We start from the raw sequence: 21,734 nt of genomic DNA on the forward strand, positions 1-21,734 counted from the left end.
TGACAGTTTTAGATTACCATAAATATTTGACTGTATGCTTTCTAGTTACAACTGTATATGTTTGCGAGTTCGGTTACAGGCCATTCTATGGTTGCTTTGAGAGGACAAAAATGGAACCTTCATCGCTCATTTTGGATCAAAATAGGCATTCGTTGCCTTTAAAACTCAAATACCTATTTGTAAACTTGAATTTATTTTTGTAGTACTTGGGCGTTTTCATGGAGTGGCCATATTTCTTACAGCCCCTGAACGCATCTGTAACAGACCAGTAACCGGGGCGGTTCTATGTTTGATAGAGCTGGGCGTGGGCTCTGTGCTCCTCATCTCCTTTGCTCCGCTCTCACTGTGGAAGCACATTGTTCTACGCGGGCTCATCATACTGAGAACCAGTGATTCTTTTTTCCTGCGTATTAACCTACCGAAAGATAAGTCAACTGCCACATTGGCAAATAGAGGATATTGATAAGGCGAAGAGACGCTTGGACAGATCTCAGGAACATTTTGTTTTTTTCATCTAACTGTGGCAACGGAATTGAAAGATTTCTTTCTTCCTCTGCGACTGACGAAACATCGCTTTTGTCGGTAATTAGACCTCTGCTCGTTGTGAGTATATACTTCACATTCCTAGGTTAGAAAAATGGCTCGAGAGGGGATTTTTTCCCCCCTTGTATGTGTCGTCTTTTTTACACGCTTTCGGTGTTTTGCACACCGCATAAGATTGTGGTCACAGTTAAAACGTGTTAGCTAGCTATCATACAATTTTTTTTTATTTTTTTTTTTACGATCCTAAGCCTTTTCTACACAGCTCATAACTGATATTTTTCTTTTATTTGTGCCTGAATGATTAGACGCCGGGTTGTGTCGAGTTTTGCTAAACAGTCACAAAATAGTTGTGGTGTTAGAACTTGGAAATGAAGTGATATGATGGTCACTGGGTCTCCCCTTTTATCCGACGCTGAAGGAGAAAGTGGAGGCTATTTACATCTAGAAAAAAAAGTGAACGTTCTTTTTTTGTAAATGTTCAGTAATGTTGAGAGAATCTTTAGTGTTTGCTGATATTGGCAACACAGACAAATAGGGTGACGCCCCATCTCACTCCGTAAGAATTGAACGTATCACTGCGGAAGTCAAATGTTTCTACAAGGAATTCATAGAAACGGCATGCAACAATCTATTTTCTGAAAATGTGTTAGAACCAAAGTTGGGGAAAAAAATGCAAATGGATCGATCAGTAATGTCTTTTCAGCAGTCGTAATAAGTATGGTTTTGAAATGCAGTTGAACTCTTTTTTTTTCTTCCAAATCACACGAAGATAGGTGGGTAAAATAAAAATGTAAACTTAGTGTTTTTAAAAGATTGAATTTGGGATTAATCTATATATTTTAATATCTATTCTATCCTGTCAAAAGATATGAGTCAAAAATTGCTTAATTAATTAAAAAAAAAAAGGTTTTTAGATGTCATTCTGAAACATTCAACTCCTTATGAATGATCTACATAATAATTTGAATAAATGTCATCTAACTGACTTGAAACAGTGTCTTTATTCAGTTTGAAGGTCATATTGCATAATGTAGAATACAATTTCACCATTTAAAAAGCAGTGATAGAGTATTCTGAGTATGGCAGACAAACACATTCAGTTTCTGGACCAGACTTATGGGGACAGTCTGTTGCCCTAGGAAAGCTTATTAGTCCATGTAGACGAAGTATAATTGTGTGGATAATCAATGTACAACTATTTAGGGGGGAAATATAGACTGACCTTTGCTACATTTGGAGTGATTTACTGTTGAAAGCAAACATGCAAATAATTTTTTTTTTTGAAGAGGGGAGAAAAGCTATTTTTATGTGAACAAGATTTTAAAACCTTGAAGCTGATGTGTACTTAACTACTGATCTCTTACAATTTGCTTGCTTTCAATATTATTTTGCCCAGCTTGTGTAATCATGTATCAAATTGGTTGACTTTTAGTATAAAGGTACTTGAATATATAAATTAACAATATGGGTGTGTTTTTTTTTCAGTACTTTTTTTTTTTCATTTGACTTGTCTCAAGGCAAATCAAACTTTGATATTCAGCAACAAGTCACTGCAGAAAATGTAGAAAATACAAATTAGGGACAGAATTGTACATCAGAAAAATAGCATCACCACAAGGAAACATGATGATGGCAGCATCCTGATCAATTTTTCTTTTCTTTTATCTATTCTGCCTGGAAACAAAAACCAATTCAGTTGACATACTTCTTCAGATAAAACAACATGGATATTTGAAATTACGATATTGATTGGTTCAAAAAATTGCGAGTGATTTGCGAATGTTCTCACCCATAAATCAGTTATCATAGAAATTTCTCAAAACTGCAAACACAAAGGTTTTTTCAGGGTCTCAGCCAGTAGTTGAATCTCTACTCAAGTGACTAGAGCAAAATCCACAAACTTTCCAGAAGTAAAATATCCAATACAGTACTATTGAAAACTACTTTTAGCTGCAACAATAAAAACGAAGCTGAAATACAAAATGTATCCAATCACAGTAATTATGGCAGTATCAGCATGAACACTACAGCCGTTGCAATGGACTATTTGGGTGCATTGTTTGTTATGGTATTATATTTCAAGTGTTATGCATCCAAGCTCTGTAATCAAGTAATATATTTGGATAGCTGGAGTGACTTTCTCTGCCCTTGATGCACCTGACTAATATAGATTTTTGCATCTGAGACGCTAAAGCTTTTGGTTGACAAAATCCCAAAAGAGTGATGAAGAGAAGATGTGGTTTACTCCAAACCATTGCCCTCATTGCCACATTCAGCAACAATAACACAATTATGAGGGTTTTTTATATATTATATATAGTTTTTTATATTGTATATTGTGTTATATATTGTACTGCCTTAATGTGAACATAAGGTAGTCATAAAGTCGTTTATATTGGGTTGCTTCTAAATTTCTACAGTTTTCCTTGAAAGCCAAGGAAGGAGCCAGCTGGAAAAAGTCCAGGGATAAAGGTGTGAATATAATTTGCTGTCCTGTGCTGGGCACAGATGTGGCCTTGATATTACCAAACTGCGTTCCAAAAGAAGTGAGAGTTTTCCGAGTTATAATTTTTTAACAAAAAAACCCAAAACCTTGTCAAACAATCAATGTAAGCTTACTTCCTTTTTCAAATGTGCAGATTTGAAGCTCTGGAGTTATTTTAAGCCCAGTCATACCACAGATGTTATATATATTGTCTGCCTTCTGCTGTAGATTAGTAATTCTGAAAAAGTGCAATTCTTCTGAAATATGACTGATAATTAGTGAAACCCTGTGTAGGTTTCTGTTTCTCTAAAACATCTGGGTTCAGGATTCACCAAGTCCTCCAGCTGCAAGAAGAAGAAGAAAAAAAGAAAACAGCAAAACATCCCAAAACCTCAAAGTTTTGGGATGTTTGGGGTATGATAAGCCTCGAACTGGCTGGGTTTTGTGTCTGTGTGTGATATGAGGAGGGGGTCAGCTAGCCTTTTCATCTCTAGCCTGCCGCCTGTGTTGTCCCACCCTGCCTGACAAGCTGAAAGGATGACCCAGTAGGGAAAAGGTCACTTGGACTTGAGGGCCTTTCAAGAGCAGAGGGTTTTGGCCTGTACACACTCACACATGTAGGTGTGATCTTGAATAAGAAAATGAAAATTCAGCTTCTCTGCTCATCTCTTTAAATGAGCCGATAAGAGTTCTGCTTTCTCGTTCTAACATGCTCCTGAAACTCATACTGTATCTTCGTATGCTTTTATTATGTTTTGCTCAGAAAGGCGACTTGTCATTTCTTATTTGCTGGTCAGCACTTGTTTCAGTCCTGTTAAGGATGATGATGATGATGATGTCATTGGAGAACAGCGGGAGGGTGTGGCGTACTGTCGAGGTTTTAGTCCGGCTCTTGGAGTCTCACTATCTGACTGATACTTCCCAGGAGAGAGGTCTCCTTACCATCATTGCGCCATTAAAAATCTATTATCTCTGCAGTGGTTCTGCTTGTATGGATTCTATAACCAATTAAGCACTTTAATGGAGGGAATGTATGTTTATAGAGGATATAACGGATTCAGTTGTCTTGCTTCTTGTGCATTGAATAGATCGTGGTGATGTTGAGGTTTGTGTAAACTAAAATTTTTTTATTTTTTTTTCTTTCTGACCTATTGGTTGATATTTACACTTTTTCATTCTGCCAGTGGTATCTTACACATTTTCTCTTTCCCATGTTGACCCTTCATGTGTGTGGTAGTTGTGCTCTTGGCATGCAGTGAGTACCCTCCCACCGACCCGTTGCTTCTCCGTGCTTGCACCCTCCGTAAGCTGTCATGTAAGGTTATCCTCTTAGTCCAGGCGATGCTCTAAGGTTTCAAAACGAAATGTTAATTTCCCATGCTGGAGGTGGTGTGCTATAAATACCTTTAAACTCATAGATGCTGGGGTAGTGTTCCCTCATCAGATGGGGAGCGTCTCGGCAAAGGTTTTTTGGGACTTTAGAACAGAAATGGACGCCACTTGGCATGTTTGGTAGCTGCAGCGACGGAGTTACTCTTTCTCAGTGTACTATTGCTTCTTTAGTGTTGCACCTGAGCTGCACGGTTGTGTCAACTACATCACTTTATCTTTTCGTAGTCTTGTAGGGTGTAACTAATGATTATTTTAGTTAATGATTATTCTGATATTTGATTAGTTGGATAGAAAATTGGCACATTCTGTCAGATTTTTTTTATTTAACCACTTAAAACGCTTTTTTTAGTATAATATTATAAATGCATTAAAAGGTGCACATACCACATAATTCAATTTGTTTTTTTAAATAAGACAACACACATTTTGTTTAAAATGCAATAACAGCATTCCTTTAGCGTACACTTTATCATTTGTAGCAAAATATGCATCTGCAACAAAAAAACAACTACTCTACGTATAGATATAGAAGAGGTCAAATATCACTAAAAAGGTTAATACTTCACACTATGCATATCACATTTATTGCTTCATGAAGGAAAGAAAAACAGTAGAGATGTTGGACTGCAACTTTATCAATCTGTGTTCACATCAAAGACTGCAACTACTGTGCTAATGATGCTGAAATTAGCAAAGACAATGATGAAATTAAAGGTTTGTAAACTTCAAAATTTCCAGCATCTCTAACAAAGAGCTCAACTGCTTTCTCCTTCTGTGTGGACGAGGTTTCTGCAAACACAGACGACTGTGCTTTCATGCCTCCTTTCCATCTGCACGAAGACCAGCTCGGTTTAAGCCCCCAGTGACAACAAGTGGCTTCAGGAACCAGACAGCATCCATCAATGATTCATTTTGCTCTTCATCTCCATATGTATGTGTGGATTATTAATCAGATGCTCCCATGGCCTAGTTTGTGGGAAGATGGCATGAGTGTCTGCTTTGCTTCCTCTAGTCTCTGAGAAGCAGACGCAGGCAGGTTGAATTAGCATCTTAAGGCTCTAGATTTTGATCATTTGTTGAGTTCTAGCTAATGCCACAAACTAGTATTGCTGTGTGAAATTTTAGCTTTCTCTGTACTCTGTTCTCTTTTTAAAATAGAAAATAAAAATATTTTTAATTTTATATTCTATTATAAGCATGAACAATAGAGGGGAAAAATGTACGTTTTAATCCATGAGATGGGGAAAAAAAACCCATTTTGGTCACAATAGTGGTCTGTGTTTGTTAAACCAGATGCCCTTCCCTATTGGTCAGATTTTTGGTGAATTGGGTTTGGTCATAACTGGACAAGGCCACAGGATTGCACATTTTAGAGCTTCGGAAATATTCCAACACTTAAACGCTTAGTTCGACATTTAGCACATATGAGCAGCAGCATAGCAACAAAATACAAATATATTTGATTCTCTCAATTCAGAGAGTACACATACTGTAGCTTATTAGTAGCTTATTAGTTTAAGATACAGATTTAATTAATTTAATTTATTTAATTGTAGAGATGTGTTGGGTCTTGATAACCCAGAAAACCTCCATCTAAACTCAAATTGTTGTATTTCTACGGATATGTAAAAATGGACTTGCACAAATATGACCCTTATGGAAAATTGATGGGCTCTGATGGGCTAATGCTGAAATTACAAATATCTGAGCACAATGAACAAATATGTGTCTCAAGGAAAGGAGTGGAATATTTTGTTAAAAAATTCAGGCTTATATAACAGGAGTGCATCTACAGTACCTTGCAATGGGCTTGAAGAGGGAAGAGTGTATTAAATAAAATACAACCAAACCTAAGGAAACAAGTGAAACTCTGCTTAAATGAAAAAGGTAAAAAATATATCCAATATCTTCTATTCTTGTACACATCTCAATTTCCACTTAAATCAGTTGATGATGCAAGCTGAAGATTTGTCAGTGGTGTTGCCCTCAAACCAGTTAGTGAAAAATCATAACATACAACTTGCGTCTGATTTATTTTTATTCAATTAATTACATCATTGTCACATTTTAAATGTATGAAAATTGAAATCATACAGTTTAGTAATGTAGTTTTTGCTTAAAGGCACTTGGTCAATTGGCTGGACTTTCATCGTCCTTTATGCCCAATCTTGATCTTTGTGACTAAGATGCCAAAACTCAGGGAAAGTTGTGTGGTGATGATCAGAAAAAAATACCGAATGCCGGTCCATCTTTGAATATTAGGAATATTATTGAAAATGACATTGCTTGCAAGAATCCTATTCAAAAAGTAAAACTCAAATAGTTTAAGTACACGTTGATATATTTCAGCTGTTTATTAATTTGATGATTAGAAAACCCAAAATTCTGTTTTTCAGCTAGTTTAATTATTGCATGTGACCAGTAACATATGTATCCCATAACATAAAAGAAATGTTGGGTAACTGCTGACATAACAGTTGTCCAGTAGACGCTTTCCACACTGGAGGCGAAGCCGTTTAGGCCAAAGAAGCTGTCCTTTCATGTAGGGTTTTGTGTGCAGGCATTTTCGTGAAAAGTTTAGTGGAAGATAAAAGTATGGTATGAAAAGATGCATAAGCATAAATAACCACAGTGTTGAGAGCATTGTGAAGCCAAACTCGTTCAAAAGTTTGGGTGAGATTCACATAACTTAGGCTATGGCTTTAGTCTGTGCTTCAACAGCTCTTATACACAGATGTATGTAGGATAGGAGTGACAACTTGGCCATCACAATATATCACTAATTTATTGTTATAGTAGTATCACTCTAAACAGCATGTGTATTGTGAAGAAGTGCCTGAGCTGCAGTAAGTGTTGGCTAATTTTTTAAGTGCCATGCATTCAGGCTGTCTGTGTCTGCAATATATTTGGTGACAGCTTGTTATTTAATGCAGCATAAAAATGTAAGTGGACGAGTCATTAAGATGCTGCAACTCAGCTGTTTTATTGCCAAAACAGCAATGTCAGCCAGAAAAAACTTATTAAATAAAATGTGTTGAGATGGAAACATTTAATGTATTTTTTTTTTCTCAAGTAGCTGCATAGATACAGTGTCATATGTTTATGAACCCAAAGCAGGAACACATTAGTGCTGTTTATTTATTTGTTTATTTACCACAAATCATATCATTATCACACCACTTCATCAAATTTATCACATTTGCTAATATTGGGCAGCCTTAGCCACAGCTGTCACATTCATCGTTTTTTAGAATTTTATACTTCTTGTTGGTTTTTTATGTAGATTGTTTTTCAATTATTATTGACAATGCAGGATTTCGAGCTATGTTTTCCCTTTCTACTAAATTCTTTAATATCTGTAATTTTCATGCAACTTCTTGCACTTGCTTCTAACAATAAATTAATGTTTATTGAATAATTCTTTTTGCCTAGTAGGGGAAAACATTAATGATGGCATTATATGTAGTATTATGACTTTTGGACCTCACAAGGAAGTGGGGTTGTGGATATTTGCTCTGCCTTACACTGAAAGCCATGTTTCAAAATGGTATGTGGTCCAATTCAACAGATTCTGTCTGCCACTCAGTATTGCAAAACAAATCAAGTTACACGAACCTAAAAGTGACGGAGTATAAAAATCCACAGTGGAGTTTTCTGTTACTGTTCAACTTGTTTAGGTTTTCAGATGTTAAAGTTGTCATAAAAATGTGATTGTATCAAGCAGCCATCCCAAATTCTGGTGAGCTTGGTTTGCTCATCATACATACTGAGTAATTTAGTTCTCCACACACACAGAAAAACTGATTAATAGTTGACATATATAGTGCTTGTAAATAATCTACTAACAGGAGCTGAATCATTGATCATGCTGGTTAGGTGAAAATTACTGAAGTGGTCAGGTTATTTGATCAGATTAAGTCAAGTGTGGTCTGTTACAAACAGATTAAGTTGAAAAGACTAGGGACAATTGAAGTTGAATGTGTAATACAACTGGCTATGTACTGTATGTAACCGTATTTATCAATTACCTTTTCTTTTGCTAATAAGCTAGTAAGTAAATTTTTTTTCACTTTAAAAATGTGATTGTTTCAGCTGGTATTTTTTTAATATAAATAAAATAATTTTTAAAACTCAATAAATTGAAAACTATGTTAAAAGACTTTATTGTATATTATTAAAGTGCAAACTTGTGTCCTTTCAACTAGTTACATGCAGACATGGACCAGTGTGATATTCTCATGGATATCATACCGTAATTGCTTTTATTCAAAACAGAAAAGCATCAGTTATACCTTATGTTGCTCAAATAAAACACATTAATTAAAGAAGTTTGATACAGGTATTTTTTTTATACACATAAAGTAGAAGAACAAAATACTCTAAACACAGGAAAGTGTTTAGAGTTCGTATTCCTGTTCGAGTGCTGTTCGTATTCCTACGAACAGCAGTGCATAGCAGATGTGGTGAAGGAACATTACTCAACAAATAACATAATAGAAAATTGTAGCTTATTTTATTGTTTTTTTTTTTTTTTTTAAACCTTGATGACAACATTGTACTTTTGATACTTGCTACTGTAGTTGATTTTACAGTCCACAATGAAGTTAAAAGGTTTCTAGGTGTTTTTACAGAAGGAGCATTACGTGCTACATGTTCCACCCAGGTTTGTATATTGGGGATGTTATGCTGGAACATAAAGTGTATCATTGTGATTAAATGAGAGCAGTTAATGCCCATTTTCAGTATGGAGCCCTGCTTTCCTGTCAATCATTAACATCATTCTGGTCGTTCTGTTGGCTAATATTAGTCTGCCCACATAGCACAGTGGCACAGTTTATATGCAAATAACTACAGCCTTTTTGCTCTGAGGTTCTAATAATACAACACCACACCCAAAGACAACACCAAATGTGACAAGCTGTCAGTTGTTTTTTGTTTTCCACTTGATTTGCCACATGAAGGCAGTTTTTGTAATTATTCGCTTTCTTTTTATTTCTCCGACATGTTGCTCTGTTTCAGAGAATTGCTGCGCTTCTTTCTGAAAACTACACTCCAGGGACGACGTTGGTGTATTTCTGCTCTTACTAAGGAACTGAATTTTAGCTAAAGTCATTGGTGAGCAAAGAGTTTGTCTAATGGACAGAACAGTGAAGTTTCAAATGGCAGAAGACTTTTCTTTGCCCACGCAAGGTTCAATGGCATATGTGACCCTTGCCTGTAATAGTACCTTAATGCACTGGATACACACTGTAACAGGTGGTGTGGGTTAATGATTTTCTTTTTCAAACCTTTCACAAAACATTAGGCAAGGAAACCTTATATGCATATTAGTCCCAGCTAGCTTTTTCATTTTTATTTCTTTGAGTGTTTCATCAAAACAGCAAGAAATGAGAGAAACATACCACTTAGGATGAAGGATTAAGGTGCGACGTAGATATTGATATTTTTTTTAAAATATGCATTGAAAAGACATTTACAAATGTCACACATTTAAAACTATGATTAAATATCAATCAGTCAAATTTGCCAAACAGGAAATCTGACACAAACACACAATTAATATACATATAACATGATTAACATAAGATTTGTGTTTTATTACAAAATTGAAGTTTGAAAGTGCACAAATATGTCCTGCCACATCGAAAATGAAAATATGAAGTTCTTCAGAACCATAACGTCTTGACGTCAATAGAAATCCCCGTATTTTCCTAATTGACGTAATGAGAGGTGACATCATGATGGCATCAGCCTGATGTTAATCGAGTGCCACAGGCATGAGTCATGAACCTGTTTCTGACAAAATCCTCATCTGAGGATTTAAATCTCTTTTTCTTTTTTTTTAATGGGCCCATGAATCAGTTAGGGTTTTTTTTTTCTTTTTTGTGGAGGGGGGTAAAGGTGAGGTTGAGATTGGGTCATTCTCAGGTTATAGGTTTAGAAACCTTTTTGTGATTTTTCCATAAACTGAGTCACACTCTGCTTCAGAACATTGTGTAAAACATCCATATGTCTACTCTTTCCACTTGCTGACACCTGGAATTTTACAGGTGAGCAGTGCAGCAGTTTGTTGACGTCATTGAATCTGTGTGACTATCTCTTCTTTCTATTAGCTTTTGTTTTCTATAAAGAGAAATACACCAATGGTATGATTTAAACTATAAATAAACAAACTCTAGGTTTGCTAATAAACATCTTTCCTACTTTATGCCATTCAACCAGAAGCAAGGAAATTCTTAAACCCCTTTACTACAAGTCAATGAATCCATGAGAACACCGTTGTCCTTATGACAGTTAAGGGTTTTTTAAAGCTCTTGTCTTTTTAGATAAAACCAGGATTTTTCATGTATGTCAGTATTTGAGTTTTAAATTCTCCCAGTTATTGGAGAAGTGTTTCAATTTGATTTGGTTTTGAAGTCCATCCAGCTATTTTGGCTGCAAAGTGACAGTTTGTCAATGATTTTTTTTTTCTTTTTTCCTTTTTTATTGCACTGGGTAGACTTACAACTTTATTTAATTTTATTAAACTGAAGAATTTAGATGTGGTCCTTTTATATTTTTTGTATACGTCGGCCAATCTTAAATGTACCATCTAGCAGAGGAACAGACCCTCAGCTTGATCTGCCACCACCATTCCTGACAGTTGTTACAATGATCTTGTATCTGAAAGTCACACATTTACTCCTCCAAACATTCTTCTTGTAATTGTGGTCAAATACCTTGACCCTTGACTTCTAAAGTTTTCTCCAGAGGGCATTTGGCTTCTCTTTGTGGAGAGGAGCAAATTTCAGTCAAGATGGGTGGCATCCATTTTTAGAGCAGGTGCCTGTCTTGTCTGTTACCTCTGAGTCCATGGGTATGTTAAACTTATACCACTGCTAAAGGAACAATGGTGTTGAGGCTGTTTCTGGTTCTTCATGTCAAAGCCGACTTTGGAATTGGTAAAGTGGGCTAACTCTTAGCCTCTGGAATGTCCACTGACCTCAAGTCTTTAAAAATGTCTGAACTATGCATAAATGCCAGTTCTGTGCCAGAAAACCAATTAATCAAATAAACTTCACCTTTTCCGATGAGGGGGGGAAAAAAAGAAAAAGTGTTCAAAGATCGAGAATGGATTCTGTCCAAAGAATATTGTTTTTTGCAAAACTATTCAACTATGTATGGAACATTTAGCCAAATAGTGACAGGTGTGTGCTTATTTAAGAGTATGCATTATTTCAACCATTCATGGATTTAAGGGGAAAAAAATTTAAACCACACTCCCCCTTAACATCCCATAATTTGTATTTCTGCTGATGTTGAGCTATGGAGAAAATTTGAGGTAAAAACAAGTAAAGATTCTGTTTCATGGAATTTGTGTCTTGCTGGATCCTTGGTATTTGTCTGTGGCCTCTGTCTATCAAGGTTAAAAGGCAGATTTTAGTAATCTGAAGCCCGAGTGATGAGGATCCGTCTGCCAGTGTCATTGTGTTCTTCCTTCTTTTCTCTTTCCTTCGCTGCTCCCACTCTCATGCTCTCTCTTTACTGTGGTCAAGGATGGGAACACTGAGTACCGTCAGCACATTTTTCACATTCCCCTTTTGAGGGGTTCGACTTCAAGCCCCCACTGAAAACCTACTCAAACACATGCAAAATGCCACTTTTTCTCGCTAATGGGCAGTAAGGCTGTCATCGGATGTTTTATCTGTACCTCATGTCATGAATGACCTAATGACTAGAAAACTTTTCACAGCTTGGTTCTTAATTTAAACATTCTTTTTTTAGTCTTTTCCTAGCATGTTCATTTTTAACGCCCTCTTTCTTCTCTCCGTCAGCGTCGTGTTGTGGACGGCAGCGGCAAACATGACGGAGTATAAGCTGGTGGTGGTGGGAGCTGGAGGTGTGGGCAAGAGTGCGCTCACCATCCAGCTCATCCAGAACCACTTTGTGGATGAATATGACCCTACTATAGAGGTATGGCTGCATGTTCTATTATTCCTGTGAATGTCACCCAGAGCTTGAAGTGGCACTGAGTAGATCATAATGCTAAAAAAATATTAATTATTCCCTCTTGAACTGTTGTGCTTTTGTATTAGTCCTGGATTTATTCAACATTGGATGATTTATCTCTAGTTTTAGAATCTACCTTTATACTTTGGATATTAGGCATAGAGGCTCGAATCAGATTTTCTTTGGTTCTTTGGTTCTTACTGCCTGAAAACCCTCAGGTCACTCAGGATCTTCGTCTGGTATGTTGTTAAATGCAGTCTAAGCTGTGGAAATGCTTTGACATGACATTTTAGCGGCTTAGATGGCAGAAGCATAGAGTATACTGTGAACCTCGCTGACATGAAGGCTTGATCTGAGCCATGTTTCTCTCACTAAATGCATTGGATCTTCTGTCGATTCTCCAAAATGTTCAGACTTTGAAGAAGTTTGCTTGACCCTTATATTTTACATCATCATGGATCTCATATAGAGAAAAAGGTTGCAATGCTTGTATCAAGAAGGCAGCCAGGGAGAATATTTTCCTCCTCTCTTTTCTCTTTTTCTATCAGTCTCCCCTCTCTCCCTCACTTTCTCACCACGCCTGCCTCTGGCCAGACAATGTCCTTTTTGTGTATTTGCATTCCTGGCCCCTATGCTCGAACAAACAAAGGGAGAGCACTCCATGTTTTTTTGTGTGACTGCATGTTGGAAGGCTAAACATTGGCTCTGATACTCTGCTCCTCTGATCCCCTCATTTTTCATGTGATCTGAAAATGGGCCAAGATTTAATGGGAAGTAGAGATTGATTCCCGATGACCGAAATCTAACCATGTTCATCGTTCTACTGGACATCCTTCCTCACCCTCAGTGACCCAACAGCAAGACATGTCAGCTGGAATATGCAGCAGCCTACATCAGATCCCCCTTTAACTATTTGTTTGTAATTCACATATTTAGACAATGTTTCTATTTATTATCATTTAATTTTCTTCCAGTTGCGATACAGTGTATTATAAGTGGACTGAACTTATATAGCGCTTTACACTAGAGTCACATTCACCCAGTTGCACTCACAAACACACACACATTTATACACCGCAATTTGGGGTTAAGTGCCTTGCCCAGAGGCACATCGACATGTGGCTGGAATCGAACCTACAACCTTCCGATCGCAAGACGACTACTCTACCATAGAGCCACAGTCGCCCTATTATTATAGATAAGTATTTTTTTTTAAATCACTAAATAACTTTAATATGGACTTCTTGAAAAAATGCTAACTAGGCTTTGGCATTTTTTCTATGAGCTTGTGGGAAAAATAATGTACATTCATGAAGGTCTTGGAAGCTAACAGGTTAGTCAGGTGTATGCTGTATAAATCTCCCTCATCAGCTGATTTGGTGAATCAGCTAAACATGATTCCTTAGGGTTCATTTTCAGCAACAACTAGAAGCCCTTGGAGGCAGAGAGGATCAGAAAACATGGTCTTTGATGTTGTAGCACAGCAGACAGAATCTAAAGGTTTACTCTGTTTTTTGAAAACACTAAAGCACACTGGAATATTACAGCCTATGTAGTGGATTGATAACACTGCCAGGCACAGTTTATGTAACTGTTTATGGCCGTTGTTTGGCTGGAAAAAGAGGTACCAAGTGTCTGTTGTGAAATTGTAGCCCTTTGACACAAACACTTTCATTTTGAGTTGACTTAAGTTGCTAAAGTCATCAAATGTCTGAATAGCTTACTAGCCATTCACTGCCACACATATCTATTTTTGAAAAATCTCACAAAATTATGAGTTTAGTAATTTCTCAGAAGTCAAAAGGAAAAGGATTTCATGGTCTAAGATGATGAATAAACTTCACCAACACTAGATAGAAGCTTTAGTAAAACACGGAACGCCTTCCTCGAGGTCCGACTGATTACTTTTTAAACTTGGACTGAGTCTCTGGTGATCCAGTTCCAGCATCCATCTCTCTGGTTGGATGAGTCCAATGTCAACACAACAGGTGATTAATCTCTCTGTGGAAACTCCCAAGGCTGGCTGGTGGTTCTGTTCCTTCCAGCATAGACACTGGATGTTTGGATAGTCACAATGTTGTGTTACGACAGAACTGGTTTGCTAATAGAAGGAATAAACAGAAACCTGTAATCTTACAACATTTTCAGTCTAACTTCACACAGGTTAATTACTAAGTCTATGTACAAAATGGACAAACAACATTTGACACAGCCATACTAAAGGAACAGGTGATCAGCTAATTTCCTGATTTTTGTGGTGGTGGAACTTTTTTTTTTATTGACAAAATAAAATTAACCTTTATGAATCTCTTTGTTCAATGTCTTCAAAGATTAACTTTCACATTCTGTTAGGCACTCTGATAACAATACTCAATCATCCTCATATTTTGAACATACCAGTCTGCCACCTGAGTTATTAAATTTGACTAAATCTGTAATGGTGATCTGAAAAAAGACGTTTCTGTTTAAATGCACACATTCGATGTGTGTCTTCTTAATCATAACAGCAGTTAAGCATTTTAATGTGTGTGTGTTGCAGAAAGCTAAAGGTAGCAGTGTGATGGTTCTGCTTTTGATGTTGCAGTTCCTAAACTCCAAAGACTCTCTAATGTTTGAGATGACTCCCCTCACTGTCCTCTTCAGGGCCCTCTTATCTGCCAAATTTCTGTTGGAGTACTATTCTGTTTTTTGTTTGTTATTTTGCATAAATTAAAACATTTGAGTGTCTCCTTTTCTGAAGGACTCCTACCGGAAGCAAGTGGTGATCGACGGGGAGACATGCTTGCTGGATATCCTGGACACTGCAGGTCAGGAGGAGTACAGCGCCATGAGGGATCAGTATATGAGAACAGGAGAGGGCTTCCTCTGCGTTTTTGCAATCAACAACACCAAGTCTTTTGAGGACATTCACCAGTACAGGTGTGTTGAAGACATCCGGATATATATATATGTATATATATATACATATATATACATTATATTGTTAGTATATCTGATACACCTACATGTGTCTAAATGTATATATGAATATGTTACAAGGGCTCCTATGGGGTCTGGATTCAGAGGGCTCTGTGTCAATGTGTGAGTGTGCCAGCTCTCTGCAGTAGTAGGGTGATGTCATGCTGTAGCGTTTAACACAAGCTAAAGAACGCTTAGCCCCCAACAGGAGGCTTACAGTGTGATGCCAATGAAATTGATCCTGACTCAATTAGAGGAGCAGGCAGAGGTAACGCTCCCAAGGACGGGGAAGGAGAAAGCCAGCGGGAAGTGGGGAATTTCTGCTGGAGATGACAGGGCTCTTTATCTTCGTCAAATTTAGTCTTTCTCATCACATTAGACTGTAATTTCAGAGCTCTGTTGAAAGTAGAGTGTGTTAGAGAACGCATAGAATCGGTTCTAGAATAGATTTAGGAAAAGTTTGAGCTTTTGAGCTATTAAAGTAGCCCTTGTCTGTTTTTATAGGCAACAGTCGAGTTTTTACTCGAGTCCTACTGGTAGCACATGACGGTGCATTAAAATAGCAGTGCTGACTGTTTGCTGGAGAGGATCATATATGTGAGGTTATAGTGTTAGGATGAAAATGGACTGAGCTGACAGTGGCAGAAGCTTCCTGCTGTACATGAGTTGATCTGATGTGACCCACTGCTCTCACTCAGTCGCCCCCCCAGCCCCCAGGCTGCACAACGTTTGGCACTTGCTGCTGTAGTGATGAGGTAATGCTGTTTGCCGCCTGCCTGTTGTCTATCCCTCCACCTCCCCCCTCCTCTGTTTCTCCCCACCGTCCTCCTTCGGCAGTGCAGCACAGCCCAGCATAGACCTGCCATGGCTCTACCTCTGGGTCCTAAAGTTCCCTGGGTGATAGGTTGCTTCTCCTGTGGAGGTGCCGGGCTGTGCTTGTTTATGGAATCAGGAGGATCCCATAGACGTAGACATGCTATTGTGGATTACTACTACAAGGACTGCACAATATGTCACAAGTGTATCATTAGCATTTATTGTGTGCAATATTAACATCACCACAGACTGTTTGGAATGTAATAATTGGTGGCATTTTGTATTCAAAATTTTAGGAATTCATGCTTTGCATATCAACAATGCTTTCGTTTTCACCATTAACAGATGCAACACTATGCAGGGTACAGAAAATATGGATTTTTTTTTTTTTTTTCACAGCTGATATTGTAATCACGTGATTTCCCAGCATTGTCTGTCCCTAATTAATCCTTAGATTACCAGTACAAAGGGATAGGGAGAGACAGTTTTTTTTGTAAAATGTAATCTCAAATTCTGCAATCTTTCAATTCCCAGAGAACAGATCAAGCGTGTGAAAGACTCTGATGATGTACCCATGGTGCTTGTGGGAAACAAATGTGACCTCCCAGCACGCACAGTGGACACAAGGCAAGCCCAGGAGCTTGCTCGCTCCTACGGCATCCCTTACATTGAGACCTCAGCGAAGACACGACAAGTAGGTGTTCAAAATGTGTTTTCTATTTTTCTGTTTTGCTAAAGTAATTCAAGCTTTCAATGATATGTATTTTTTTCCATCTCCGCAAAGCTTAAAGTCATAATTAGTATTATGTATTAATTGGGCAAATATCCATTTGCATTATGCATTAAAATCAAGTTCATTACAGCCTGCAGCTCTCTAATTTGGTCTCAGCATTTTACTTTTCACATATTCAAGCACACAAAGCAGGTGCACGGCCTGTGGTGTGATGTAATTTTTGTAGCCGAGAACATTTTTATTATGCCGCAGGCAGTGAGTCATGGCTAGCTTACCTTGGCCTAAAGTAGAGCTACATCATTTATAAAGCCTTTTTAGGTTCAGTTGCAGCAAAGCTCCCACTGTCTGTGACTCACTGTCACACATTATTTTCTAGGTACTTATACACTTCTACATTCCGACTAGAACCTGTTGATTCTTTGTCACTCACATTTTCTACCCAAAGATTTAGCATAGATCAAAGTTTTGCTATAAAGTGGTGAAGGGGTTGCCATGGTAGTTTTATCAGGTCATGTGCACACCTGCTGCTAGTTATAAAAGATACATAAGTGGTCCCTTGGTTTTCTCATGGTAGGAGCCTCCATTTTTCTGTAACCCTGTTTGTGTGTGCTTGCAGGGAGTGGAGGATGCGTTCTACACACTGGTGAGGGAAATAAGACAGCACAAGCTGAGGAAGCTGAACCCACCTGATGAAAGCGGCCAGGACTGTATGAGTTGCAGATGTGTGGTATCGTGATGCAGGTAAAACATTATGAACTCAGTAACTGTCCCTCCATTGGTCCGGTAAAAGGTTTGCATACACCATGGGCATGAATGTCATGGAAACTGTGTTTTTTCTTTCTGTTTTTTTTAATGATTCATATTAAAATATCCATCCCTTAATCTTGTGCAGAGTTGTGGGGGTTAGTGTCTATCTCCTGCAGTCAGCGAGCAAGAGCCAGAGTGCTCCCTGGGTAATTAACCCAATACTCAAACTCCATATAATCAAGGCCTCATTCAGGATTCAGCACATAATTGTGTCATTACAGTAATTCTCTAATAATACAACAAACATTGTTTTTAGAGCAGAGCTTAACTTCTCTAGTTTATCTGTGATTTTCCCTCTAATCCACATGTGGTCAGAATTACACACACCCAATTTGGTTCAGTGTCCCTCCACAAGTTTCAGAGGATCTATGCTAAATATGAAATCCAGCACAATATGCTAGGAAGGTAAATTGCTGTTCAAGAGTGAAAAGCAAAAAAGAAATTTTCAATTGCATCATTTAAATTCCAAAATGACCATAACATTCATACCCATGTTGTGTGTGTATATAAACCGTTCAGCGGCCCTGCATGTGACTGCTGGAAGTCATTTTAATACAGAATTCTGTTAGTTTTTCCAGAAATGCTAACATTTCAGTGCTGTCTTCTGTTGTTTTATGTTTCAGCTCTCCATTACATGTTGAGGAGAAATGCTGCAGCATAAAGTTTAAAAGTGATGGCTAAAACAACCTAAAGATGACACATGAACTTTAACTAAAGGATGATGACTGAAATGAAAGCTCATAAAGGAAACCAACACGGCTGACTGAACCATAGACTCTTATGAAAAAGAGGATTTTTTTGGACTGTTGCCTGAGTGGCTAGCTGAACTGGATCGGTCCCATCTCCTAATTTCTTATCCTTTTTTTTGTTTTGATCTGCATCGACCTGTGAGCAACACCACTAACGACTTGGAACAAGCTGTGTTGCTCCACGTTTCTCTTGCTAACTTATTATTTTCAGTCTCGACACTGGTTGTGAAGAGGGGGTGTTTCCTACTCCCTCCCTCTTGCCTTGAAACCTAATCCCCCTCTCCCTACAGAGCCTCTGGAAGTACTGACTGACTTTCATTTGGGAAAACAACTGGAAAGAACTTTTACTTTTTATTGTCACACTGCATAAATAATCAGCCTCCACGCACTCACTCTACCTGTGCTGGGTTTCCTTGGGCGGCTCCTGTTATTGGACTGTTCTACTGGAGAGAAAAAAACCAACTTTTTTTTGTACTAATTAGTGTAAACTGTAAAGGAAAAGTGTGGATTTTTGTTGTGATTGGTAGATTTGAAAGCCACTGGAACAGTGCTTATTTCACACGCCACCTGCTTTGATATTTTTATTGACCTCTCTTTGAAATGGTAGTAGGTTCTTTTGGGATAGATGTGTTGAAGGGAGATTACTGAAATGGGTTGATTTCAAGGATGCAGCTGCATTCACTAATTACAAATGTCTCTTTGTGAAATGTCTTTGCAAAATAATAATTGTGACGGCTAGCGTACGTACGTTCTGGTGCAATAGAACTCCACCCTCCCAACTGCAAGTGTTGGAAATACACCTCCATAGACTTCTTCTCTATTTCAGTTTGGTTTCACAAGGAAAGTTGCGGTGCGTGCAAAACGTGCAAGTTGATGTTTTGTTTTTTTTCCACATTTCATTTCAGTAACTAGTGTTTACAGCTCTTACTCATGAATGATTCCTATTCTCAGACTGCAAGATTTGCTTCTTTAAATCATAAAGGCTCAGGAACCAAGGTCCAGGAAGGGCTCATCTAACTTGTCCTGGCAGCCAAAGTAAGGTGTGTCAGAAGTTGGTGTTGCAGACTGTTGTAGCGCACAAGTCCTGCCTCAGAGTCCGTCAGTTTTTTGGGGGTTTTTTTTTTGCCACAAACACACACACCGTTTTATCCTCAAGTTCTTCTTTCTCTGCCACCTACAGCTCTTTTAAGAGAGCGACAGCAAGTCAGGTGCTTATTTTATGAAACCATATTTACTGTACATGTGGGACTAATGTGTGAAACAAATGATGGATGGTGGGTTACAGGAGTGTGCTGCTTGGACTTTTTTTTTAATGCTTTTAGGCTTGTGCTCTCTGTAACTAATTCGTTTTCTGCCTAAATGAGACTTATGTGTTAATTTTGCCTTATCTTTTATCTAGTCTTTACCTCATGCTTAGCAGCAAGCTCTACCAGAGGTGATGTTTGCTATTTTCTTTGTTGATTGATCTGAAAATATATGATTGTGTTAAACAAAATCACGGAAAAAAAAAAACACTACAGGTTATTATGTTTTGCTCTTCTGTAATAGCATCTTTCTGGATTGGATATGTACTTGTTAAAACCATGACATACAGTATATGTCAAATGAGAAATGAGCTGGTATTAAACCTGTTGCCAAAATGGAACTACTTTATAAAAAAAAAAATACATTCAAAGAAAATGTACCGGATTGATTTATCAAATGTGGAAATATCTTGACCACTAGCAGGTTTTGAAATTTGCTTCACTTGTGGATCTTGGGCATATTTTCAGCTTTCAGTGAATGATTTCAAATTTTACTTGGCTGCAATTTATATTATGTCTGGTCTTAGCTGATTGTTGTACAGTCAAAACCAGAAATATTGACCAGTCTGGTTATCACGTGGATTCTGGTGGCCAGTTTGTTTTTAATTACTTGTTCATTTCTCCTCCAGAGAAAAGACACAAACTGTGAATGTGCTTGGGTCTTTTAGATTTGGTTTTGAAAGACACTTTGTGTTAAGATTATGGAAATGATGTAGGGGATTATCATTGACCCCACCTTGGGCCGTGTTGTTTAATTAGGGGGTGGAAAAACTGGAGTTTGTAACATGGAGTTACAGTTGTGGTGAACCCCCCTCACCTTTTATTTTTTACAACAGTTCACCTATAGTATAATCATAGTCTCACAAATCTATGCACACAACCCCTCCCACCCCCCATCGCATTAGAAAAAGCAGCAGCATGTTGTTGCAAAACTCGGCCACCAAATCACCTACATCATACTGACTTGTTTAAAATCTTGGCAAGCATGACAAAGACTGTATGGACCATTGAGATGGGGCAGGTGATGGTTTGCACAAATGTAATGAGCTCAAGGGCTCATTTTCTCCCCTTGCAAACCGTGGAATAGAGGCGTGAAAGAATTTTGTGAAAATGTCAGCTGTGTAGCTATTTAAAATGTATTTACTCTTTTAAAAAATGTGGCAAATGTATTGCAGGACAAGAATAAAGATGTCAAGATGAATCTTTCCCACTTTTCATTTTCTTTTTTCTGCTGCCATCTACGGGCCGATGCGTGTATTGCGTGAAATGAATAAATTAAAGGCTGTGGCCTATACTCATCCCACCAAACTATAAATGGCCTATATAGATATAGATTTGTTTACTGGTCATAGCATTGTGAAAAATGCATGTGAAGAACACTACAAATCCATTCAATAGATTAGAATATTATTGAAAGGTCCATTATTTTAAGAATTTTATCACTGTGAAACATACTCACATAGATGGCCTTTATTTCTGGCAATATTGAGGATTTTCTGCAGACAGTTAATGAAAGCATGACATTTAAAATTAGAATATTACATCAGACCAATTTTAAAAAGAAAGATTTGTTATAAAAAGTGTGCCCTTAATAACAAGCACATGTAATATCTGCTTAAATGTAAATTCTTAAAAGATACTTTTAAAAGAATGTCAGACAGACCAAACTCAAAGAGCTTTTCTAGTTCTGACTCAAGCGCTTTTCTCTAAATCCACATTCGTCTAGTTACACTTACAAACATGCACACATTCATTTATAGATACACAGATTGTTGGGCAACTTAGGTTAAGTTGCATTACTTGTTATTCACAACCTGATCTCTAAAGTTCCCGCATGATTATTTTATTTGCTTTGGGCTGCCTGTGGTTGAGACGAGACATGTTATTTAGCAATACTATCGTTTCACAATTCGGTTCTGTATTCTAAAGAGAGGATCCACAACAATGTCTGGACTACA

At 37.7% G+C, this 21,734-nt stretch overlaps 1 protein-coding gene across 1 annotated transcript; it reads left to right on the forward strand.

Moving 5' to 3' along the window:
* Window positions 1–300: 300 nt before the first annotated feature.
* Window positions 301–20,982, forward strand: hrasb (HRas proto-oncogene, GTPase b). The gene is made up of 6 exons (XM_032585137.1): window positions 301–603; window positions 12,235–12,373; window positions 15,150–15,328; window positions 16,718–16,877; window positions 17,533–17,657; window positions 18,347–20,982. Exons 2-5 carry the CDS (start codon window positions 12,263–12,265, stop codon window positions 17,650–17,652), a joined length of 570 nt encoding a protein of 189 aa, XP_032441028.1. The 5' UTR covers window positions 301–603; window positions 12,235–12,262; the 3' UTR covers window positions 17,653–17,657; window positions 18,347–20,982.
* The last annotated feature ends 752 nt before the right edge of the window (window positions 20,983–21,734 follow it).

This window comes from Xiphophorus hellerii, chromosome 2 (assembly GCF_003331165.1).
Source record: "Xiphophorus hellerii strain 12219 chromosome 2, Xiphophorus_hellerii-4.1, whole genome shotgun sequence".
Lineage (NCBI taxonomy): Eukaryota > Metazoa > Chordata > Actinopteri > Cyprinodontiformes > Poeciliidae > Xiphophorus > Xiphophorus hellerii.

Bases quoted from the DNA above. Each gene is read 5' to 3' on its own strand.
- hrasb (XM_032585137.1), top strand. From the start codon at position 12,263: ATGACGGAGTATAAGCTGGTGGTGGTGGGAGCTGGAGGTGTGGGCAAG. The intron at 12,374-15,149 runs GTATGGCTGCAT...CCTTTTCTGAAG, and splicing joins AATATGACCCTACTATAGAG to GACTCCTACCGGAAGCAAGT. The intron at 15,329-16,717 runs GTGTGTTGAAGA...TTCAATTCCCAG, and splicing joins GAGGACATTCACCAGTACAG to AGAACAGATCAAGCGTGTGA.